General features: G+C 41.2%; 3 protein-coding genes across 4 annotated transcripts in view; all 3 read right to left on the bottom strand.

Moving 5' to 3' along the window:
* LOC139346301 (transcription termination factor 1, mitochondrial) overlaps window positions 1-22,272 on the bottom strand; it is a 51,648-nt gene extending 29,376 nt beyond the window's left edge. Inside the window, exons 1-2 of one of the 2 annotated variants that reach the window (XR_011603242.1) lie at window positions 22,197-22,266; window positions 20,150-21,465 (exon numbers count right to left, since the gene is read on the bottom strand). Coding sequence is in view for 1 of the 2 variants with exons in the window: in XM_070985310.1 (XP_070841411.1) it covers window positions 20,285-21,415 (1,131 nt within the window). In the remaining variant the exon portion in view is untranslated. Of the gene's footprint in view, window positions 1-19,966; window positions 21,466-22,196 lie in introns of those variants that run through there. The other variant, XM_070985310.1, reaches the window with a different exon arrangement.
* Window positions 8,224-12,208, bottom strand: LOC139346112 (zona pellucida sperm-binding protein 4-like). The gene is made up of 12 exons (XM_070985015.1): window positions 12,055-12,208; window positions 11,043-11,402; window positions 10,831-10,940; window positions 10,529-10,709; window positions 10,315-10,437; window positions 10,005-10,177; window positions 9,449-9,546; window positions 9,151-9,299; window positions 8,877-9,054; window positions 8,657-8,792; window positions 8,312-8,386; window positions 8,224-8,232 (listed from the first exon to the last, which is right to left on the bottom strand). The coding sequence occupies exons 1-12, from the start codon at window positions 12,206-12,208 to the stop codon at window positions 8,224-8,226; spliced, it is 1,746 nt and encodes a 581-aa protein (XP_070841116.1).
* dus3l (dihydrouridine synthase 3-like (S. cerevisiae)) lies at window positions 12,950-19,745 on the bottom strand. The gene is made up of 15 exons (XM_070985440.1): window positions 19,460-19,745; window positions 19,158-19,241; window positions 18,259-18,520; window positions 17,807-18,158; window positions 17,318-17,496; window positions 17,083-17,124; window positions 16,767-16,919; window positions 16,552-16,668; window positions 15,887-15,952; window positions 15,591-15,701; window positions 15,098-15,194; window positions 14,846-14,921; window positions 14,140-14,328; window positions 13,309-13,437; window positions 12,950-13,207 (listed from the first exon to the last, which is right to left on the bottom strand). The coding sequence occupies exons 2-15, from the start codon at window positions 19,208-19,210 to the stop codon at window positions 13,135-13,137; spliced, it is 1,899 nt and encodes a 632-aa protein (XP_070841541.1). The 5' UTR covers window positions 19,211-19,241; window positions 19,460-19,745; the 3' UTR covers window positions 12,950-13,134.
* Window positions 22,273-22,627: the final 355 nt, after the last annotated feature.

Below are 22,627 nucleotides of genomic sequence, written 5' to 3'. Positions count from 1 at the left end.
ACTGTAAAAAAAAAAAAAAAAAAAAAAAAAGATTAGGTGAGCCGACTGAACTATGTCAAGTCATCTTGTTGCTTTGACTGAATTAATTTGAGTCAACTTATAGTGTCAAGTTTTTTACACTTCAAAACATGAGTTCATGCAACATACAGTCTGTTGACTCAACTTCCTGTATCAAGTAAGTTGAACTTAAAAATATTATATGAGATAACTTTAAGAGATGATGGTTGAATTTATTTTATCAAGTTCCTACAACTGTGAATCAAGTTGGCTCAACATGGAATACATAATTGATACAACTTGCGATTTGTTGACTCAACTTTCTGTATCAAGTAATGTGGACTGGAAAACATTACTTAAGAGAACTAAAAAAGATGTTGGTTGAACTTATTTTATCAAGTTAGGGCAACATTATTATTTTTTCTCGTTACTTGAGTTTACAGAAATTGCGAGATTTCAAAATTTTAAGCAAAATAATATCTTCAAAGAATCTCCATGAGAATTAGACAAACTAAATATTAACCCAAGAAAAAATAGCTGAACAGACAATTCAATAAGGACCTTTATTTAACCCCCAACAAGTCCAACTTCAACCAGCCTTGCTTCAAAATAAGTGTCAATGGATGTCGAGACATCAAAAAAGACCTTCCTTGGGACATATTAAAAAAAATAGCCCTTACACCCTCTAACACACTTTTGCTCACAAACTGAAATTACACTGTCCCACACATAAATAATAATAATAATATAATACATAAAAAGAAGCGCACCCATCCTTTGGGGAAAAACAATAACTCTCCGAGTTCAACAGAGTCCTTTCTGAGTGCATGTTCAGAGTTGCTGCAGTAAATTCAATTCAATATACCTTTATTTGTCCCGCAAGGGGAAATTCCAATGTACAGCAGCACCACTAAAAAGGTAGAATTAGGTAAAAAACAGCAAGTATATACAAAAGAGTAATAAGAATAAGCATTATATAAAAATAAGCATTATCAAATTATAAATTGTATTTGCGGACTGTTAGGTACAGGATGAATTGCACAGATTATTGCACCAGCTATTGCCCAGATTATTGTACAGATCATTTACAAATGATTTACAGATAAATGCACAGATTATTGCACCGGTTTTTGCCCAGATTATTGCACAGGTAATTTACAGATGATTTACAGATAAATTATCAAAAATTACTTTCAGCAGTTCTTGTTGTGTAGTCTGACAGCTGCAGGGAGGAATGACCTGCGATACCGCTCCTTCACACACTTTGGATGTAGCATCCTATCACTGATGGAGCTCCTCAGTGCAGTGAGTGTGTGTTGGAGTGGGTGGGAATCATTGTCTGTCATGGAGGACAGCTTGGCTGTCATCCTCCTCTCCCCCCCAAATTGCAAAGATTCATAAAAACAAACAAAAAAATGTATCTGAGAAACTTGCTCAAAATGTTGAAAATGAAAACATTCAAACATTACTGAAATGTCCACTCTCTTGACAATTTCTCTATAACATCACATGGATTAGTGTTCCTCCAAACAGAGCAATAGAAATAAGTCAGAAAATGAAAACAAGGTGGACATAAAATGGGCAATTAGTGTGCGTTGGTTCGGTGAGGAGAAACACTTGCAGGACCACTTCATTGAGGGGCAGTTGCCCCAAACAGCACAGCCTACACTGAAGTGAAGTAACCCTGTACAGAAGAAAGAAAGAAAGAAAGAAAGAAAGAAAGAAAGAAAGAAAGAAAGAAAGAAAGAAAGATATACAACCATTATCAGCACAAAACACACTAAGTTCAGTTTCCTTATTGTGTATGTGTATTTTTAGATGTGCAAAATACTGTGCATCGCCACAGATCTCTGAAAAATTGCACAGTTCACAATTTAAAGCTTCCAGATTTGAATGTATCCTAACATGAAATAAACACAACTTTATTATAAAGTGGACACACTTGGCTATGTCACTCATCTGAATGGTAAGTGATTACATTGTAAAAACAGAAGCTACATTGCACAGCACTGACAAGATAGCGAGAAAAAAAGAGCTTCTCATGAGTGATGTGTGTACTGTTACATTTTGTATCCATGGCAACGCACAGCGGTGGCAGCCATAGACATAATATACGTATACGCCTCATTACGTGCTGGAGCATAATCCAGCATCGCCACCATATTGGGTGGGTCTCCGCTAGCACCAGAGCCAACCAAAGTCAACATAAAGAGAGCAACTATGCCCCTATTTTTTTTATTTTATTTTATTTTACTTTATTTTATTTTATTGTATTGTATTGTATTGTATTGTATTGTATTGTATTGTATTGTATTTAGCTTCCCAGCCCCAGTTGCAAGCTTAACAGGGTAGTGTAAGACACTGGAATGACCTGGAATTTTAAAGCTTACTTTTCCAGGCCAATGAAGTGCCGAGGTTCTCACCCTCTGAAATGCACATCGCCTCTCCTTAATTCTAAAGACACTCATTGTGAAAAACTTTCTCTCTGCTTATCTCTGGTTCTCGGTTGCAGTTGTCTCTTGCTGTCGGACGCGCACCGGAAGTATTGCCCGGAAGTACTGCCCCGCACACTCAAGTTCGAAGGTCAACGGTCGCCATATTGTGCACGGAGCGAATAGGAAGCGTCAGTCAATGAGGCGTCTACGTATATTATGTCTATGGTGGCAGCTGCCAGATGGAGATTAGACCTGGGTTTTTTTTGGTCAATAAGGAAGGAGCTATATGCCGATCTCTAGCGGGTCGACTAGCATTAAAAAACCCGCATCAACCCGCTTATTTCATTGGGGAAGCGGCTCATAGTTACCGGGCTGACACTTTTTTTTTTTTTTTTTTTTTAATTTAAACTCGGTCGACCCGCTTTCAAACGGCATAGGGCTCCTTTTCCACTGGCCAAAAAACCCACACGCAGCCGATGGGCTGCGTGGCCGTTCACCCCCACTGCTACGCGTTGCCATGGATACAGAGTGTAACGGCACACCTGAAAACAATCACCTATAACTACGTGTTTATACAGCATCTAACTCTACATAAAATAAATCCATACACTACGGCGGTGGTCAGTGTTTTTCCACTCCTCTTCCTGGTGGAACATAAGTTGCTCTGTTATTTCGCTGCCTTGTCAATCCTGTGCCAGGTTGTTTGAGTGCGAGCAAAGCCTCTTGTACAAGTCGCAACGTCACGTATATTAGCGGGTTGATCCAGGTATAATATTCCCACAGTTGACACATTTTTCCGTAATAATAAAGACAAGTCTCGCACTGTTTCACTCCTATAAGAGTACACTGTCGGTGCCGAATACTTGTTACAGTCGAATATGAGGCTCAACCCTACATTAACTTGCTGTTTCACTCTGGCGGCGCTAGCTAGCTAGCGCTACATGCTAAAGTATTTCCGAAAAAGAACGAACATGAAATATTCATCACAGGTTTAATATCTTGACGGATCATTTGAAATGGAGAGACATTAGACGACCCATGCACATTACCAACAGATGAACTAACTAAGCTAAAATATTTTTAAATGTACTTACTGGACGGCTCGGCTCCGAGGTAAAAAGATGGCGGTGGCTCGATTTAAAGTTCAACACTGCGCGTGACGTCACATTGCGGGCGCATGCGTGTTGGTTGAAATGCCCACCAGAGTTCTCTCAGCTTGACAGCAATAGTCCTTCTGACTAAAAGCCCAAATCCCTTTTAACAGTGTAGTTCCACTGTGTCCCGCTCTGAGCTCACGCAGAAACCTGAAATTTGACTTAAAAGTGTTCCTCGATACCAGCCGGTGAATCTTCTTTCACACATGCACACGGACAGTCAATCTGGTTGTATGTGAACGTGCAGGATAGCAGACCTCCACCTGCCCAGCAAGATCACGGGACTCTGCCGTTCACCTCAGGCGCACGAGGACATCGTTTGCATGAAACTGTGGCCAGGTAAGACTCATTATGGAAAAAGTACACATTTGAATAACATGCCTAAAACTCAGTGATAGTTTATGATCTTTTTGTAAAATCTATGGAGAAATATAACTGTTTTTGACAGTGTGGCAGTCGCTTTCGTCCCGAAGTGAGGACTCTAACGGGACGCTGCGGGGCTCGCCGAACCCCAGTCAAAAATCCACAAATTTAAAGTTATCTCGCTTTTTCTCCAAAATCTGCGTCGGTCCGCGCGTTTCGATCTGGGAAAGTAATCAGTATGCTCTGCTGAGTAATTCGGCTCAAAGAATTGACCATTAGAAGGTTTTTAAAGTGTTTTTTCAGTGCTTCATCAATTGCTTATTAGATCAGGCGAATTGAACTGCGTTCGTCAATGGCTCGTCGAAGCTATGGCTTGTTGGGTGCTTCTTGACATTAACGGATCATTAATGTCGCGTCTTAGCTGACATATTTCTGTTCTATATTTGTTTTATTTTGTATGGGGCAGCAATCTGTCCACATGATTGGCTGTTGAAGGTAAATTATAGGTAGGGTTGCCACCCGTCCCGTAAAATACGGAATCGTCCTTTAATTGACAATTAAATGTTGGGACGCGATTTGTTCCGTATTTTCACAAATGTCCAATACACATGTCTGTCACACACACACACACACACACACACACACACACACACACACACACACACACACACACACACACACACACACACACACATCAACACTAAATCTAACAAGAATGAACAAAATAAAACACAGGAAATACTAAGGCCAGCAAAATTGTCGTGAGGGGATCTACGCAGGACCCCGGTCGTGTGTCTGTGCCTCGCTGCCTGCGTGTGTTGCTGTCACGGTTGCCTAGAGACAGACATCACACACCGGCGCTGCTCACAACACCCGCACCTTTTAAAAATGTCCACTACACCCGATACTCCAGCACGTCCTCAACAGCGAAAACGCTTGCAAAAGTACAGACGTGAGTGGGAAGAGGCACATCCTTGGCTGCACAGCGTCAGTGGAGATAATTACTATTAGACTATTGTGGTTTGATTGATTGTTTCGGATGTTTGTTGAGTTTTTAAAGTCGGATGAAAGATCATTTATTTAATATACAGCAGTATCAGCCAATATAAATGGCCATTTAAAGAACAAATCACACTAATGGATTAACAGTTAATAAATAAATATTGTTAAGAGAAAACGTTTATTTTTAAAATATATACATTTCCAAAGAGCTGGAGGGAAATCTGAGATATAAGAAGCAAATGTCAGTTCCTGAAAGACTCCGAGACTAATTGGCTCAGATGCTGAAAAGAAATGACATGACCAAACTTGAAAATGGAATGGATCTGCTAAAATATGCCGCGTCATGTTATGCAATGCTTTGGGATTATGAATGTCAAATGACATCTTTAGCTGACTCTGTAACGACGATTAAGTCATCCTGCTGAATAGTTTTGTGCTTTGACCTTTTCAGCTTCATTGATTTTAGTAAATATATGCTTGAATCCGAATTTGATGCGACAACACATTTCAACAAGTTGGGACAGGAGCAACTAAAGACTGGGAAAGTTGTGGAATGCTCCAAAAACACCTGTTTGGAACACCCCACAGGTAAACAGGTTCATTGGTAACAGGTGAGAGTGTCATGGCTGGGTATGAAAGGGGTGTCCTGGAAAGGCTCAGTCGTTCACAAGTAAGGATGGAGCAAGGTTCAGCACTTTGTGAACACATGATTGTATGAAGGAGATTACTACATGGGATCTTTGTGCTACTGATGTCAGTAAACACAGATCATTTGCGAATGATTGTGTTCTGTTTTTCCTTTTTTTGGAATCGGGGTTGAACACGTGGGTAGAATGAAATCAGTGTTCGTCTCTTGTATTTGACTCTTCGGTGTGTCACGTACTATCATAGTATATTCCAAAAAAAAAAAACCTGAGCAGGTATATATGGGAGCTTTGTATGTATGTATGTATGTATATGTGTTAAAATCAGAGTATATCACAAACATCAGCAGTTTCAGTCCAGGCTATTGTGGAATCTTTGTCATCCTAAACCTGTGAACAGTTGTTTAAATTTAGACGTCAGGCCAGAAGGTGTGTGTGTTTGTGTATGTGTGTGTGTTTGAAAGCAGCAGTGGACTGTGGGCTGACACACATGATGAGTTGGCCAAAAAGAAAAAAAACCTTCCTCGTTTCAACAGTTTTATTCCAACACAACTGAGTAAAAAAACTTACTCAAAGTTTAATACACATGTCAACAGGTTATGTGAGATGTCTGGTTTTTGTGTGTGTGTGTGTGTGTGTGTGTGTGTGTGTGTGTGCGCGCACGCGTGCATGTGCCTAACTTTACATTAAAAATACTCAGCGTGCAAAAACAAAAATGAAGAAATTCTTGTGTTATTGGTGTGTACAGAAGGTTCATGATTTTGTGTGTCTGCGTGAGAGAGAGAGAGAGAGAGAGAGAGAGAGAGAGAGAGAGAGAGAGAGAGAGAGAGAGAGAGAGAGAGAGAGAGAGAGAGAAATAAATTCAAATGAACAAGCAAAATGTTTCTTTATTAAAATATAAAATTAATTAATTTATACATTTATTCATATGCCATACCATATGTCTGTATTCTGCTTTTTAACAAAGTATTTTAGCATCAAGCATGTGTTTTAATGTGTGACAGCATCCTGTATTATAACTACATCTCTGCCATTTGTAACAAACCAAACCGTGTGAAAATTGGGTAAAAAGTTATGATTATTGTAGCTGGACATACACCTTCCTCCATAGAAATAAATGCACTGGGGGCGCATGGGAGACCCATCCAAGATGGCGGCCGCGCTAAACGTCAGTTCCAATAGGAAGCGTCAGTCAATGAGGTGTCTACGTATATTATGTCTATGATCTTCGCTTGTTGTGTTCCTGGCGCAAAGAATTGTGGGTCAGTAGCAGATGCTTCGTCATGGTTGTCTCTATGGTCCAGAAACAGTATGCAGAGGAGAAAAATCTCAGTATATTTACAAAAGAGAAGTGCCCTGATGTAGCCTAAACTACACAATGTAAATAATCTAATTTATCATCAGGGCTTTTGAAACTGACTGATTATGATTGATTACAGTAGCAAAAAATAAACTATATTTGTGAAGCACCTTTCCTACACATTAGTGCAAGTCTAAGTGCTTTACAAATGGTTCATAAGATGATATGGTAGCACAATGTTAATAGTAAGCCATAACAAGCAAACTAAAACAGAAATACTAGGATTATAAAAGAGGGAGTTTGTGACAGATGGTGTAAAGAATCAGTGGTATTGGCCAAGCATGTGTGCACATACATTGTTACATACAGTTCAAAAAGCAAGGACAACAAATCTGAGCGAGGAAAGGTAAAAATAATCATATCAATGATCATATGATATAGTGAACAGTACAACCCTGACCGCTTTTACAGTTTAGCCCTTTGAAGCCCTTTTGTAAATAGCTGCTTAGACACTGCTGTTGGGATCACTATGAAATTTGATCTTTGCAGTCACAGTCCCAGTAGGATGCATTGCAGTTTTGTGACAACTTGACCTTTAGTCTGGCGCCACCATTAGGTTAAAGTTTCCACCTAAACATCTAGTGTGTAGGGGTTAGTGGCATCTCGCGGTGAGGTTGCACATTGCAACCATCTGAATATCCTTCTCCTCCCAAGCTATTGGAGTACGTGTGGTGGCTGTGAAACTCACTGAAAATGCAAAAAGCATCTATAGTCAATTTACATGGCAGACTTCATGAAAGAGGACCCACTCCAGAGCTCATTCTAAAAAAGGTGACATTTTTCCAGGTGGTTGTACAATAATAAAAAAGGTATGAATATTCAGTTTCTGCCATATTTGGCTGTCCATAGGACTAAAACCTCTGAACTTGTTAAATGTAATGGATAGATGGCCATGAAGAAGTTGTTTTTGTTTTGTTTTTGTTTTGCGGGGGGGATGTAGAATCAACTACATTTCCAAGCTGGTTGTGTATATTGTACTGTATATACAGTACTCAGTTTATCAGGTACACCTTGCTTAAACCAATGCAGTGTAATCCACAGCCTTGCGATGATTCTTATCCTCAAGAAGGTTATAATGCTCAGTTTATGTTTGAAGTATTAAATCAACTGCATTACATGGGAGTATGTTTGTGGTGTTGAATTGTATTACATTAAAGTAGTGTTTTCCATCTTCATTTTAACAGAAACCACCAAGACCTGTTACTGTATTATAAAATGTTTTATTTCTTAATTTATTGTTGCCCTCTCAAGTCTTGAGCTGCAAATCCTTATGGTGCCTAGAAACAAAAGAAACATGATGACTTTTTGATGACGGTGGGTTCCAGGTGGACACATTTGCAAGGTTTACAAACTCACCTTTCCATCAAAGCACCGTTCTTCACATGTCTTTTCCGCCGGCCTGCAGACTTCTGTGGAGCACATGAAGTAGATCTACAAAAGCAAAAGGGAACAAAAACATACGTCCTTTTAGTGACAAGTTGCTGCAGCAAATATTCTGTTATGGTGATTTAATTTGAGAAATGACTTTAGAATTCCACACTTGAAATGTAGGCAAGCTGTAGTAAAGATTCTTAGTTTGGGATTCTCATTTGCATTTATAACCACCACATTACTGTCACCGTTCCTTTCAGTTGACACCTGTCATATACAGCACAGCTCAGCTTTGACCATTTAGGCCAGAATGACTCCCTGAATACTCACTTCTTCATCAAGGTATTTGTTTGTTCTCTGATCCATAAACTGGAAGGCCTTGACCACGAAGCGCCTCTGGTAGCGATTTTTGGGAAGGTCACTCACTTGAAGGATGGACACCTGTTGATCGTGAGGGTTGGCACACCTACACAAAAAACATATGTATAAGGGGATATAAGGTAAGGATATATGTTTTAAGACACATGAAGTGAGTTCAGCTCTCGCTTACCCTTCATAAACAAGCACCAGGGCGTTCTTTGCAGAGCGAGGGTAAGCTATACAGTAGTTGACAAGAATCACTGCATCTGGTTTTGGAGACTTTAGGCGCAGCTCCAGATACACTGGACTGCCAAGGAGCTGGTGCAAGGGCTGATGGTAAGTGGGCCAGTAGCTTGAATACGTCTGATCTGTTGGGATTAGACAGACAAGGAGCAAATGTTACAATGTGAGAGCTACTGCACACGCTCTCATTTGGTTTGGGAAACAATGTATAAATACCCGACCTTTAGCAATTCTCAGTTGAACAGCGTATAAGCCGTTGGAGACAACCTGTGATGGCAAGGTGGAAGATGGGGTCTTGACCATGTAGCCAACACTGGCCAGTGACTGCAGAGCATCACCAGTTTTACTGTAGCGGCATTCAACCATGAACCTACAAAAGACATGGGTTAACTAAGCTAAAAAGGTTACTGATCTGCACATAAATGTAGCACCACAGGACCAGATTATCCATTACTAGAACCACCACAAGGCTCCTCTGATAAACAAATGGGAGTGTATAGACCTGTATAACCCACACACCTGAGGGGATCACTTCTTGTAATTACGCCATACTTGAGGTTCAGAGCTTGAACAATAGTCTGCACTTCAGCCAAGTAGACCTTTGTGTCTCCGACATCCTGTCAAGAAATGTCAAACTTTGCTCAGTTGTTGGCTTCAGGTCTTCCACATCATGCATGATTTACTTCTATAGGAACAGTCCATGACTGACAGCATGCTTAAAATCTCTTGAAATCCATGAAAAATTCATCTTTTAGACTAAACTGCTTGGGCTGATTTGTCACATCATCAATGGCCATAATAACATACAATGAAACCAGTCCATGCATCTGAAAGTTGAAAATGGCTGCTATTTAAGAGCTGCAACATTAAGTTTTTGGTTGACCAGGAACAATCAAAGTCAACCGAGAGCTTTCAAGCCACTATCCTTAATCCAGTTTTGGAAACAAGGTGATAATGAAGTCGTGAAGCATTCAATTCAACCACAGCCAGACATCACTCAGTCAGGCCAAGAGCCATGTCAGCTCAAACGCTTGTTAAAAGTGCACTGTAAAAACAGTCCAAGGAAACAACTTACATAGGCACGAGCACCACATTCTGTAACTTTGAATTTAAAGATGGCAACTTTGTCATTAACAATGACCGGTTTACAGTTTGGACTCCCAGGAATAACAACTTTGGTGGGGTCCACAGGGATGGATGCAGAGTTGGAGCGAATGGTGAACACAAAGTTCTGATCTCCAGTGCACTCTAAAGTGAAGGGAGATTTAAAAAAAAAAAAAAAAAAAAAAAAAAAAAAGTTAGAACACAAACTCTTAAAATACAGACATTTTCTGTAGAGAACATGTTGATTTTATATATTACACCTCCTTAAACATAAGCCTTACCATCCAGTGGGTAGTAGCAGGAAGATGTAGAAGAATCTACACAGCATCCCATCTTCTCACAGTCTGAGGAAGATATTCCTGTCTGGCCACAAGTCACCTTCTCCCCCGCAGTTACAGCACAATCTGAAATGACATTAAAATCATCTGCTTATCAAAACAAAAAAAACCCTGAAAGTGACATTTAACTCATTTACTGCATACAGCTTGCGCTCACTTTGTGCCTTTGATGGGGTTGTTGTCGTTAATGTATGGGTTGGATTGCTGCACTTTGGTGAGGGTTGGCCACTGGAGCGAGCGAGCAGGCCAGGGTCACGCATTCCTTCACAAGACGCAGTAGCGATTCGCATTTTTCCAAACTCATCGACATACAACAACTGCAGGCTGTAGGTGTCAGCCTGTAACAATTCAGAAATACAGCATTTGGGAAAGGTAGAAACTGAGTTCCAGATAAGCTAAACTACACTGATAAATATAAGTGCTTTATAGTGGCAGTGTACTTACGTCACAGGAAGCTACATGTTTCACATTGCACGTAGTGAACGGTACAGTTAAAGTGTTCTTGACCAAGTTCACTTTATAACTGCAAGACACTGGGGGGTCCATGACAGACAGCAGGTCCTTTGAGCCTGCAGAGGGAAATAAAAGCATCAACTTACAAGATGCGTTAAATAAAATTAAGACTGGATTTAAAAAAAAAAAAAAAAAAGCTGGAAAGTCCAAGTTCATACCCAAAACCTTCATTTCACTTAACGGACCCATCGGCAGAGTGACTTCAAAGCCAGCTTCACTGCAAACCACGTCTAGCTCAGTGGAACTCTGACCGGTCCAGGTCTTTGGAGACAAATCTACAAATTCCATCTGTGAGCCACCATCTGTACCGCTGGTCCAGCTCCTCGGAGGGGCATCTACATATTCCACCTGGAACCCACCATCAGTACTGCTGGCCATGTGTCTTGGATTAGAGTCTACCACGTCAAATCTGTCATCAGTAAAAGGGTCGAAGTCATCAATGGTGGAGGCACCCTCAACTTCAGGAGCTACATCCTCAGGAAGCGGATCTTCACCATAATCATACTCACTGCTGTCATCTGGAGGGGAGAGTGGTTACAGGTGACTGTAGTACAAACAAGCTTAAGTCATGTCCTTACCTTGGATTTATGTACTCATACAATGAAGCCCAAAACATTGACTTGAAGTATTTCAATCACATTTGAATTTTCCGTCAAATTTTCTTAAACAAGTTCAGTGTAAAGGGTCACGTGTTCAATGTTTCTATCATGCTGAGTCTGAATAAACTGAATATTTTATTGTACAAGTTTTACTCGACATTCACCCCAAATTGTCACAATCAAATTTCTCAGTTTAAGCCAGTATTGCAAATCCTATCAAATACTGGTTAAAAATAAATAAATTTCACAGTTATTGCAGCTTTTTACATCTTTTCAACAGGAAATGCCCTCTGGTTTGGCTTTTGAACTTATTTTGAGCATCTTTTAAAACACCTTAAAAGCTTAAAAATGCCCAAAGTTGCACATTTAAACTCCATACAAACTCTACAAGTGTTATGAATTCATCTCTCATTAACAGAGGAATTTAAGATCAATGCCCAAACTCATTCATGTGGTCCAGCGGTTTTCTCGCCACAGTAACATGTGTGTGTGTGTGTGCCTGTGTGTGTGTGACATTTCCAGCACACCTACTTTCATTACGTGAGTGCTGTGTCGCGTGGTAGTCGTTTACCTGGCTCTGTGATGTCTTGTGAGTCTTCCCACAGTCCTGTCTCGTAGAAATGAAGAAGCTGGGTTTCGTTGATGCGCTCCCATCCCCGGACTGAACCCAGCAGTAGAGTCCCACTCAGGACCACCAGCAGCAGCTCAACCCTGACCCCAGCCATGGATCTAAGCGACAGCCTTCCTGCAGCTGCTTAACACGGGATAAAGACGCGGCCCGCGGCCCTGCTCCTGTTTGCGGTTAATTGGTCGCACCTGGTAGCTGCTAATTAGCGCCTGCTGCTCAATTACAGTCACGCGTGGGTGAATAAAAACCGCCTATTGGCTGAAAGGTAAAAGGAGAGAAGCCCTATTTCATGTTTCTAAGACTACAGCGATTTTTAAATAGAGGAATTGAGCAAAATTACATATTGTGCAAATACATTTTTTGACACACACACACACACACACACACACACACACACACACACACGTAACAAATTTTCATTCTTATCAAAATATGGCAATTTTGACCATGTTTACACATTTTATTCAACACTGGGTTTCCCTTCAGGCGCTGCTTTTAGCCTCATGTGCAGTATGAGGCTAACAGAAACACTAAAACAGATTAAATACAATATGCCATCATCTATTCTCCATCTCCAAATGTAGTTAAAACCATATTACAAGCTTCATACAGATAGGGTTCATCTCACAGTTCTACATCATAAACTGAAGTCTGGGATGTTTTTTTATACCAATTTCAAAAAGAAAAGCTAAACTCAACTAAACAGCATTTGTAGATACTTCACAGAGCATCAGTGGATTTTTATGTCAGTTATAAAGTTATTCCATAATGATAAATCAGAAATCACACTTTTCTCTTTAACCAGTAGAAAAACACAAAAAGACACAGAAATTTTCTTACTGTGGCAAAAGAATTTATTGCATATATTTCAAGTACACAAACAGCCATGTATTCTCCTACTGCACCGCAGGTCAAATAAACTGTTTAATAATCTTAATCGTTTTAAATGCAATAGATTTCCTGTCTTGAATCTTACTCTCCAGAGCCAATTAAAAACAAAACAAAAAAACAACTTTGAGAAATTTACTTGTAGGCGTTCGCTTTATGTTTGGGCAAAAAGTTGAAGTTCTTCGGTACAGGTCCAAGTAGCATTTCACTGGAGAGGGGACGAAGTAAGAGATTATAGTGAGTAAATATATCAATTTAACAGTTCGTTTCGGTGTAGCTTCAGTTTGAATGATGGTGTTTTCTGCTCACCTGATCCTGATCCAGTCCCCGACGTGCTGACTGGCCATCAGTGACTCCAGGTAGTTTCTGCCCATGTAGTACGGAGGTCGCTCGTTGATCTTCTGAGGCACTCGCTCCAACAGACCCACTGGAATATATCTGACAGACAAAGATGGAGTGGAAAAGTGAAAGATAATCATTGATCTTCTCTTTGTTTTGGGGAGAAAATGGCCTAATTCACTCAGTGCAGCTATGACAGAAGAGCGTCCCATCTTCCCTGACAGTGTTTCCACAGATGTCAGAGCAAATGAAACAATGCTGTTAGCTATGTCTACTTTTCTACCACAAGAACGGACAAAGTTTCACCATATATTCAAATTCAGGCACCAGGTTTATATTCTGTAAATCCAGGATTTAAGATAATTTTACATTAAAGGTACATCTTGCAGTCATTTGGAGCCACTACATATTATGTAGTCACTTAATTCATCTTTCATATTTGCTGACTTTATTACTATCAAACACATTTTAAAGGCATCAAATGTCCCCACATGCTCAAGCTCCATGACTAACTGTGGGCCTCCTGTTAAATTACTGTATAACCGTTTCTGTATCACATGACAAACGGTAATGAATATGGCTCGTTCATAGTAGAAGAGGGACCAGGTGTGCGCACATCCAGGAAAAAATATGCATGTGAGTCCAAAAAAAGACTGCTGGCACAAAGAAGAAAGGTCTGCACACTGTTAGGCTCCAAATGAATGATTTATTTCTCTTTTCCAGAGAGATACTGTTTCAATCTTTGGGCCGGTTTTGTTCATAGTAAAAATACAATATATTAACGTTCATGTTGTTGCCTACCTGCACATGAAGGAGAGCCACTCCAGCATGAAGGTGCGGGTCTTCTCCACACCTCGAGTGTCGGAGCCCCAGTGCTCCAGACCAAAGTTGGTGAAATCCCTGAGGATGTCCAGTCGCTCACTGGACGAGATGTCCCAGTGCCTGCTCTCCTTTATTTCAGTGAAGATCCAGGGCTTAATGAGAGCGCCTCTGAGGAGAGCCAACCATAACTAAAGTCAAACAAGCAAGTTTTAATATTTCATTCTATTATGATTCAAGCACATCTCATAAAATGCTGGAGTAATTGCTGTGGTTGGGACTGTGTGGATGCACTATCCCCTTGACTGTGGCAAAAGCAAGAAAGTACAAGAAATGAACTGCTGATTACGCACCACAGAAGATTCACATAAAGTCTTAACAGGTCTGACAATTTCCAAACTTCTGTACAAGTTTTAAAGAAATTTACAGTGAGTAGTACTTACAAAAGGGTAAATTCATGCCTGAAACGTGGTTACAGTAGCTGAACAGAGCCACAACTTATTACAACAAATGAAGCATAGAAGAAAGGTGTTTACAAAATAAAGCTTACTGACAAATGAAAATAATATTTAATTCTTTACCACAAAAGAAATTTGCAGAGTAAACCATGTGGTAACTTGACATTCAGTTGGTTGTTCAGTGTTTCTATCTTAACTACACAGTGTGTAAACACTAATGTGGCACCAACCTTGCGATCATAATACCAGAAACTCCAGTGTCTCTGGCTTTCATGGCGTCTTCATAGGACAGAATGTCTCCATTCCCTGGTGGAATAAACACAGGTCACCTTAGTTCATCTCATCACCAGCTGTAAATGATTGTTCAAAATTGTATAAATCGAGTTTTTTCCACATTAGAGGAGGTTAGTCTTGGATAATTTGTGTATCACTGCGACCTGTTCTGCACTATATGCAGCCGCAATCTCCACAAATCCACATACCAAAAAGTGGGACGGGACTGGCCAGCTTGGAGCAGGTTTTGATATAGTCCCAGTCAGCTAACTTAGTGTAGCGCTGCTCTCTGGATCGGCCATGCAACTGTAAGAAAACAACAGCGTCAGTGATGTGTCATTACGCTTTCATGCTGACGCCACATTTCATTTGATGACACCGACAAAAAGAGAGGGGAACAGATCACGCGTGACTGATGAAAACAACACGTGGAAAAAGATAAATCTCATAGATGAAACATCATCATATGACAAGGACATGGATTTAAGAGCAAAACAAAATGCAAACTGGGAACAAAAATCCCTGCTTTACATAGCCAAGACTTCTTGTGTAATGCTCTTAACCTGGAAAATCTTAAATTTGACTCCCTTTGTTTTCATATTTCATAGATATGTGTTATGACTAGTAATAAATACAAAAAGCCTTTTCTCTCTTTTTATCTCTTTTCACATTTTTTAAAGTCTCTTCTTCTACAAGACTTACTGTGACCATTGAGACGCCCCATTTCTTCATCTCTGGGATGAGCTTGTGCGCTACGTTGCTCTTCTCCTGAACACCCGTGCGGATCTTGACAGTCAAAGGAACGTCAAGAACCTTCAGGAGGAAAAAGTCGTGCTTTCATTCAGCCTTGAACACTCACTGTACATGTAATCTAAGCCAAAGGATACTTGTTGAATTTCCCCCTAACAGCCAAAAAACTCATCTAAAACAGCCTATAAGACTGCCTTCACTGGAAAATAATATAATGCTTTACATAAGGTAAGAAGATCCACACTTACATAGTTCATTCCCTTGATGATCTGTTCAAACTTTCTGGTGCGCGTCATCAAGCCGCAGCCTCCACCCTGAAGAGTCAATGCAAACAAACACCATCTGTCAGAGTGTCATATTGGTGTATCAGTGCTTTATACACTCGATCATAAAACACAAAGACTTAACTGGCCTCCCTTATTGACCTTCACACGTATCCATCTTATTTATTGATTCTGTGTCAAGAACCACAGGAGAACATGGTTTTATTGTCTGTGACGTCACCAAAGAGATCCATCCATCCATTTTCTACGCCGCTTATCCCTTTCGGGGTCGCGGGGGGGCCGGAGCCTATCTCAACGCCCTGTCAACAGGCGAGAGGCGGGGTACACCCTGGACCGGTCGCCAGCCGATCGCAGGGCACATACACACAAGCATTCACACTCACACCTAGGGGCAATTTAGAGTCACCAATTAACCTAATGAGCATGTTTTTGGTCTGTGGGAGGAAGCCGGAGTACCCGGGGAGAACCCATGCATGCAAACTTCACACAGAAAGGCCCGACCCGGGAATCGAAGGCACGCGCACTACCTGCTTGCGCCACCGTGCAGCTCGTCACCAAGAGTAAACATAAGAGAGAGTGCTGATTTTAAGCTTAAAGTGGGTCCTAATTTAACCACAGAGAGGGTTTGCCTTTTTGTAGACAAGGTCAATGGGACATCCAGAGTTGATGTCCACAAAGTCAACGTCGATGTTGTTGTTGATGAGCTCGGCGCACCTCGTCATGGTGTCCGGGAAGCAGCCCTCCACCTGGAGACACAAGCCATGTTTGTAACAGCAACACAAACAGAGTCATTCAACTACTCTGAGGAGGTCTGAAGAGTCTCAGCGCTCTATGAGGACATCACCTGGACGCCAAAAACATCTTCACTTTCGTGCCTTTTCAGGAGGGCCCACTCTGACTGCTGCCCCTGCAGCAGGTTGGTGCACATGGCCATCTCCCCACAGGTGATGTCTGCTCCGAAGCGCTTGCACACACGACGGAAAGGCAGATTTCCACACTGAGGAAAGAGAGGGAGGTAAGGTAAACTAAACACTTGATACAACTTGGTACATGATATGACATGACATTTTATATAAACTTGTTTGGCATCACTTAAACATACAGAACTACATTAATAACACATCAAAGTTCAGCATTCAATTCAGTCTAGTTGTACTCACAGTTGTTAGAGGAGCAAGGTAGAGTTTGTCTTGAAAGTCCACCTTAAACGACAAAGAAAGAGACTGAATTTGTGCAAATACCCTCTTAAATATTCATCAGTATCAGTTGGCTTTTATTCAGCTGCACATTTATTTAGTGAGAAAATAGATTACATGATATTCCTTGTTTTATTTAAACCAAACTACTTTTGAAAAATATAGAATTTTGGAGGACAGATGGTTGTCTGAGACGTACCTGTTTCTTTTCACATGGGCGCAACTTGATGACATCGACATCAGTCAGAGGGCCAACAGTCTTGACTGGAGGCTGTTTATCTGGGCTGGCCTGTGGCTGTACCTGTGTTTCTGCTTCAGTAGACACGAGCTGCTCCCCTTCTGTTGGATCTGCAGGTAATTCAGCTACACGAGCATCACCTGGGTACATCAAAAGACTGAGTTATACCACCAAATCTCCATCTAACTACACCTGGGTGAAGTGATTAAATGAAAGCTCCAATCTGCGCCTCACTTCAGAGACACTTCTTTTCACTATTGATTACTGCACTTCTGTCAGTGTCGGTATTATTTCAAACCACTTAAAGGACTCATTATAAGACTACGACTGACAGCTTAAGAAGGAGTGGAGACACCCGCAGAATGCTAACAATACTCCCGAAGAAAATGTGCACTGCTGTTAGATCATGTACGAGCGCCTTGCTTTCAAAAACCTCTTCAGTGGTCTTACCATTCCCCTGCTGTTCTCTTTTGTCTTTGTTGTTTGAAAGTGTTTTGAGGTATTCTGCTGACTTTGTGAAGGCCACTGAATGCTTCCTCAGACGGTTCTGGAGGTCTTTGCTCAGGGTGTTTTTCAACACACTCCTGCCCTCGTAGGCCTTAATTAGCTCGGCGTTCTCCATGGTTTTGAAGTCAGGTGTCGTGTGCGCCTTGGCGAAGCGGCAGGAGAGGCCATAGGTACACTTTCCAAATGTGTCATAGAGGTAGCAGCTATCTCCGATGTCAGCAGGCTTAGTCGCCAAGTACTCTGCGACGTCGTGATGAAAGTGACATTTGTCTCCAAAGGGGCATTCCCTATTGTCCTGCATATATGGGAAAAGTCAGGGCAATAACAATCAGCTGACATAGCGATCAAAAAGCAGTGCATGTGACATTTGTGGACGGTTGGTTGCATTTGCATACCCGCATGACTGAGAGGCACAGTCGTTTCTCATCATAGGTGAAAGGCTTTACGTGAGGCCTTGACTTATTCTGTCCCCGTTTTCTTTTACCGTCTGGTTTTCCTGCTTTATTGCTCTCCTCAGGCTCCAGCTTGAGCTTTTTAGTGTCGGGTTCCTCAACAGACGTCTCCTCAACTTTCTCATTTTCACTTGCCTTCTCTCCCTTCGGGCCCTGCCACTCAGAGTCTACAAACTCGTGAAATTTTACTTTGGTTGTAAGGAATCTGCAAACACAACAAGAAAATAGAGATTAAAATCCATCCTGTCGGCTTGCTGGTGGAACAAGCAGACATACAAAATACTAACTGAAGACAGTGTGTAACAGCCACTGTGTGAAATGGCAGTTGGGACTATTGATACAGACAAGCCACTTCTCGCAAAATTGGAGCAAGAGCTAAGTCCATACTCTTTTCAGAAGTCAAGTGCATTCACTCTAGCTGCTAAACTATTTGCTGACAGTGTAGTTTTGTTGGCTCCATCACAAAAAGCAGCATGTGGTGTGAAATGCTATGACAGCAGGGGTCCATGCTTCTCTGCTGGATTACTCTATTCAGGTTGCGAGATGTGAGTCTGGTGTGTTGTTTGCAGAGACAGAACACCACAATGGACTGGCATGGCGAACAGGGAGCTGATAGACAATAAGTGATGTAGAGAAGAGACTTCTGCCACAACTTCACCTGCTTACAAAATGCATGACGGGAAAAAGTCCAAAGGCTTTGGTGTGACAATAAAGTTGCTCTGCATACTGGGAGTGCTGCTGGAGGTTTGACCTTTTCAGACACATCATCTGTCTGAATCTAGATTCTGCCACCAAAACGCACCAACACTTGTCACGTGTTCAGCAGCTGGCTCGTTACTTACTCTGGTTTGATGAGAGCTTCACCTTTCACAGCTACATCCGCCGCTTTTTCCATCACAGCTTCACAGGCTCACCCCAATCCTTTTCTGAAACATGTCAATACAACAGCCGGCCACTTTGAATCAGCTAACTGCCACTTAATAAAGGAGGCACCGACAACTTTCTTGTCCTGATCATCTTTTACACACAAAAAGAAAATCAGTACTGCGTTACAGTACTTTAACGTTATTTAACGTACGTTGACTTTAACTTCCAAATAAGTTGCCTCTGATTATACTGACTATAAATTGGCTGAGTTACTTACCTGTTGTTGTTGAGGTTGCCAAAGCGCAGTTAGTGCTGCATACTTTACTGAAATCAACTAAGTACTCCTAATCCTGCTAACAAGCTAACAGCTAACGTAACGGCTGGTGACACTAACAGCTACTGGCTTGCTGACGCATTTAACGCTAATTAATAGCGATTAAAAATGTCTTCACATGTAAAAACTAAACGGTAACGGTTAACTTAGACTATAGTTCTGTCTCATACCATTACACGAACAGCAACAATCCCAACAGCGTGAGGAAACGGCCGTGCAGCAGTAAAGTAAGGTCCGTGGTGTACTCGCAGACACATATTGGTTCCGGATACAGCGAGTCTCCCACGATCTTCACATTAAAACTATTAAATATATTTAATGGAGCTCTGTGGTCAACGGAACCAGATTAACCCTGCTTATTGAACAGAACATGTTTCAGCTTTGGAATGGCACCAAAATCCATCTTCGATATTGCTTAAAAAAAAAAAAAAAAACCCTCATCAGTAATTACTTCTTTATTAGACTTTTATTTCAAGACTCAAGATGTCGAAAATGTCCTAGTTTCAGCCTGTTGTGAGGAATTGCTGGTTCTGTTGCCTTATGTGACAGTAAATTTTAGATATCTTTCAGTTTTTGGATCATCCGCTGGACAAAGCAAGCAATTTTAAGGCCAGGGGTATAGGAAAATGTGACTGTTCACAATTTTTAAGGGACCTCATGTGATTAATCAAGAAACATATTCAGCAAATGGGTGGATAATAAAATTATTGTTAGCATTCCAGTACAAGCAGAATCAAACATTAGGTAACATCATAATAATACAGACATTCAGTCATCTGGTGGGGCAGCAAGTTTTTCTATCTTGGCATCAAACCGCTTTTGGCTGGAGTCCAGCACATTGATGCCATTCTTCTGGAGGTCATATCCCACTCTCTTCAGCTCCTCTAGTCGCCGTGTAATGTTGTCTGTGCTGTAGTCTAAAACCTTAGGCTTTTCCAGTATCTGCTTCATTGTTATTCCTCCTTTTAGAAGACAGTCTAGTTTGGAGCTCAGCGTGTTTGGCCCAACATACAGAACCATTGGATAGCTAATGATCAACTTTTTTAGGTCAGCTCTCTGACAGCCAAATAAATTCAACTTCTGCTGGAGACTGCCAAAATTATTCTTCATATATTCACTGGAAAGGTCCAGAATTTTTGCCCCCGGGCCATGAAGGAAAGCAAGCAGCTCTGAATCACTCAGTTTAAGAGAAGCTCTCAGAATCTCAATGTTTGTCTTGACTCTTTTTGTGCTTCGGATGAGAATGTAAGCGTTTCTGGATATGACAGTTTTAGGAAACTGCTCTGGATTCTTCCCGCCGAGTTCAGCACAGACGTCCTCCAGAAACTCCACCATCTGCCTGTTGAGCTCGAAACTGTTGGAGAAAGTGCGCGGCGCTGTCGTCAACAGCCGATGGAGGTCTTTGGTGGTCAGTCCAAGTGAGGCCAGAAAAGCGATGTTCTTCTTCAGGTTCCCATTATCACTGGAACGGAAGAAAGATTCAGGTGAGCGACTTAGGATGGTCACTATTTCTGCATCAGTTTGGAAGATGTTCCTCCACAGCTCCCAACGCTGATCCAAGTGTTCAACTGAACGGGTGATAGCACGGGGATAACGGGATATGATGCTGGCGATTACTTGGCGGCTGGCACCCTTGTTTTCCAGAAACTGAGCAAGACCTTGCTCATTAGTGAAGACTTTACGAAGCACCCCGGGCTGACGCTGGCGCGCCATCTTCACGTCTACGCCCATGAGATTCAGGTTCTCGAGCAGAGATTCATTCTCCGAGTTCACTGGCAGCTTTGGCTGATTATCTTTAGTAACAGAACTGCAAACCCATTTGGGAAGGCAGGTTGATGTTAAGGGTACTTGATTTATTGATCGCCGCAAGAGAGCCCTCACTCCAGATACTGCTGCCATTCTTCATAAGGAAGGCTACACGGTAGCACTCTGTGTCAGTGTCATTGGGCCTAAAAGAAAAACAAACATGGCATATTTAGCTCAATAAGAACAGAGAAATCTAGTCAAAGAAACAAGATTTTTGAGAGTTAGCCTTAGTCATAAACAGTGCACCAGTCTGTAATAGCGGAGGAATATGCACTCAGATGCTTTACCTTTATAGATCCTTAAAGGTAGCAATACAACACTATATAAATCCCATAAGTGAAATGAAAAAAAAAGAAGTACTTTTTCATGTACTTGTATGTAGTTATTATTATTGATAAGCTAACATGTCTGCAGCAGGTAAATGTTGAAAGTGGTCGAGTTGGAGCTTATGTTAAATATTACCAAATGCATTATATTTTACTTACTCACACACTCACATAGCGAATGTATGGAGTAAAAAGTGCTTCATAGTTTAAGAGATAAAGAAGCATCATTTGACAGTTGTCAAGCGAAATGCTGAAGAGCACGTAAACCACGTGAGAAACAGGTAACGTTAAAACTGACACGGGACCCGTCGAAAACAGGCGTTTAACTTCATACTAAGAGTTATTCATCATACACAGGACGACTGACATGAACGTCAACTCTCTCGCTGAGTTTCACCTCATATCACTACTTGCAATTTTCATTCGCTGGGGAATGTTATTCGTCCCACATGAAACTATTAGAGCTTTTAGCGCGTACAGTTCATTATCAGTGTGTCAGTGCCACAAGTCTTCATGTAGAATTAAATTAAAAAAAAAAAAAAGCATACCCCACACATATGGTTTCTCTCGGTTGACCACCTACTTGCTAATGAGTTGGATATTTGAGACCGCTCTGTGTAAATCAAAGCGGAAATGTGAACCTCGAAGAACTCTCGCGAGATTTATCTAACCCCTCGATATTGACGAATCTTACTAATGAGCGCCATCTAGTGTTTCGGAGTTACAATAGAGTCCCTGTTCTTTTTCAACCACTGGATGGAAGCAAAGGTTTTGCATTTTAAAATTTCTACCTACCAGAGGATAATCGCACAAGATAATAGAGTGACCATGAATTAAGGATTTAATCAAAAGTGAAAGATGGTGTTTAGATTAATAGGGCACTTTTTACACAGGTCAAATTAATGTTATAGTTCCCATTAAGTAAACACACAAAAATTACCAACCAACTGTAAGCAGGAATTTCAATATATTGAGGTAA

Source organism: Chaetodon trifascialis, chromosome 17 (assembly GCF_039877785.1).
Source record: "Chaetodon trifascialis isolate fChaTrf1 chromosome 17, fChaTrf1.hap1, whole genome shotgun sequence".
Lineage (NCBI taxonomy): Eukaryota > Metazoa > Chordata > Actinopteri > Chaetodontiformes > Chaetodontidae > Chaetodon > Chaetodon trifascialis.
Note: the sequence above shows the minus strand (reverse complement) of the source record. Positions and strands in the feature narration are given on the sequence as shown.

What these genes read in the sequence shown, in the direction of transcription:
- dus3l (XM_070985440.1), bottom strand. Translation starts at nt 19,210, where the DNA reads ATGGAAAAAGCGGCGGATGTAGCTGTGAAAGGTGAAGCTCTCATCAAA. An exon ending in CAGTCCCGTCCCACTTTTTG is followed by an intron (nt 14,922 to 15,097) that starts GTATGTGGATTT and finishes TTATTCCACCAG; the next exon opens with GGAATGGAGACATTCTGTCC. An exon ending in TCTGGTATTATGATCGCAAG is followed by an intron (nt 14,329 to 14,845) that starts GTTGGTGCCACA and finishes GGCTCTCCTCAG; the next exon opens with AGGCGCTCTCATTAAGCCCT.
- LOC139346112 (XM_070985015.1), bottom strand. Translation starts at nt 12,208, where the DNA reads ATGGCTGGGGTCAGGGTTGAGCTGCTGCTGGTGGTCCTGAGTGGGACT. An exon ending in CTACGTGCAATGTGAAACAT is followed by an intron (nt 10,710 to 10,830) that starts GTAGCTTCCTGT and finishes GAATTGTTACAG; the next exon opens with GCTGACACCTACAGCCTGCA. An exon ending in AATGTGGTGCTCGTGCCTAT is followed by an intron (nt 9,547 to 10,004) that starts GTAAGTTGTTTC and finishes ATTTCTTGACAG; the next exon opens with GATGTCGGAGACACAAAGGT.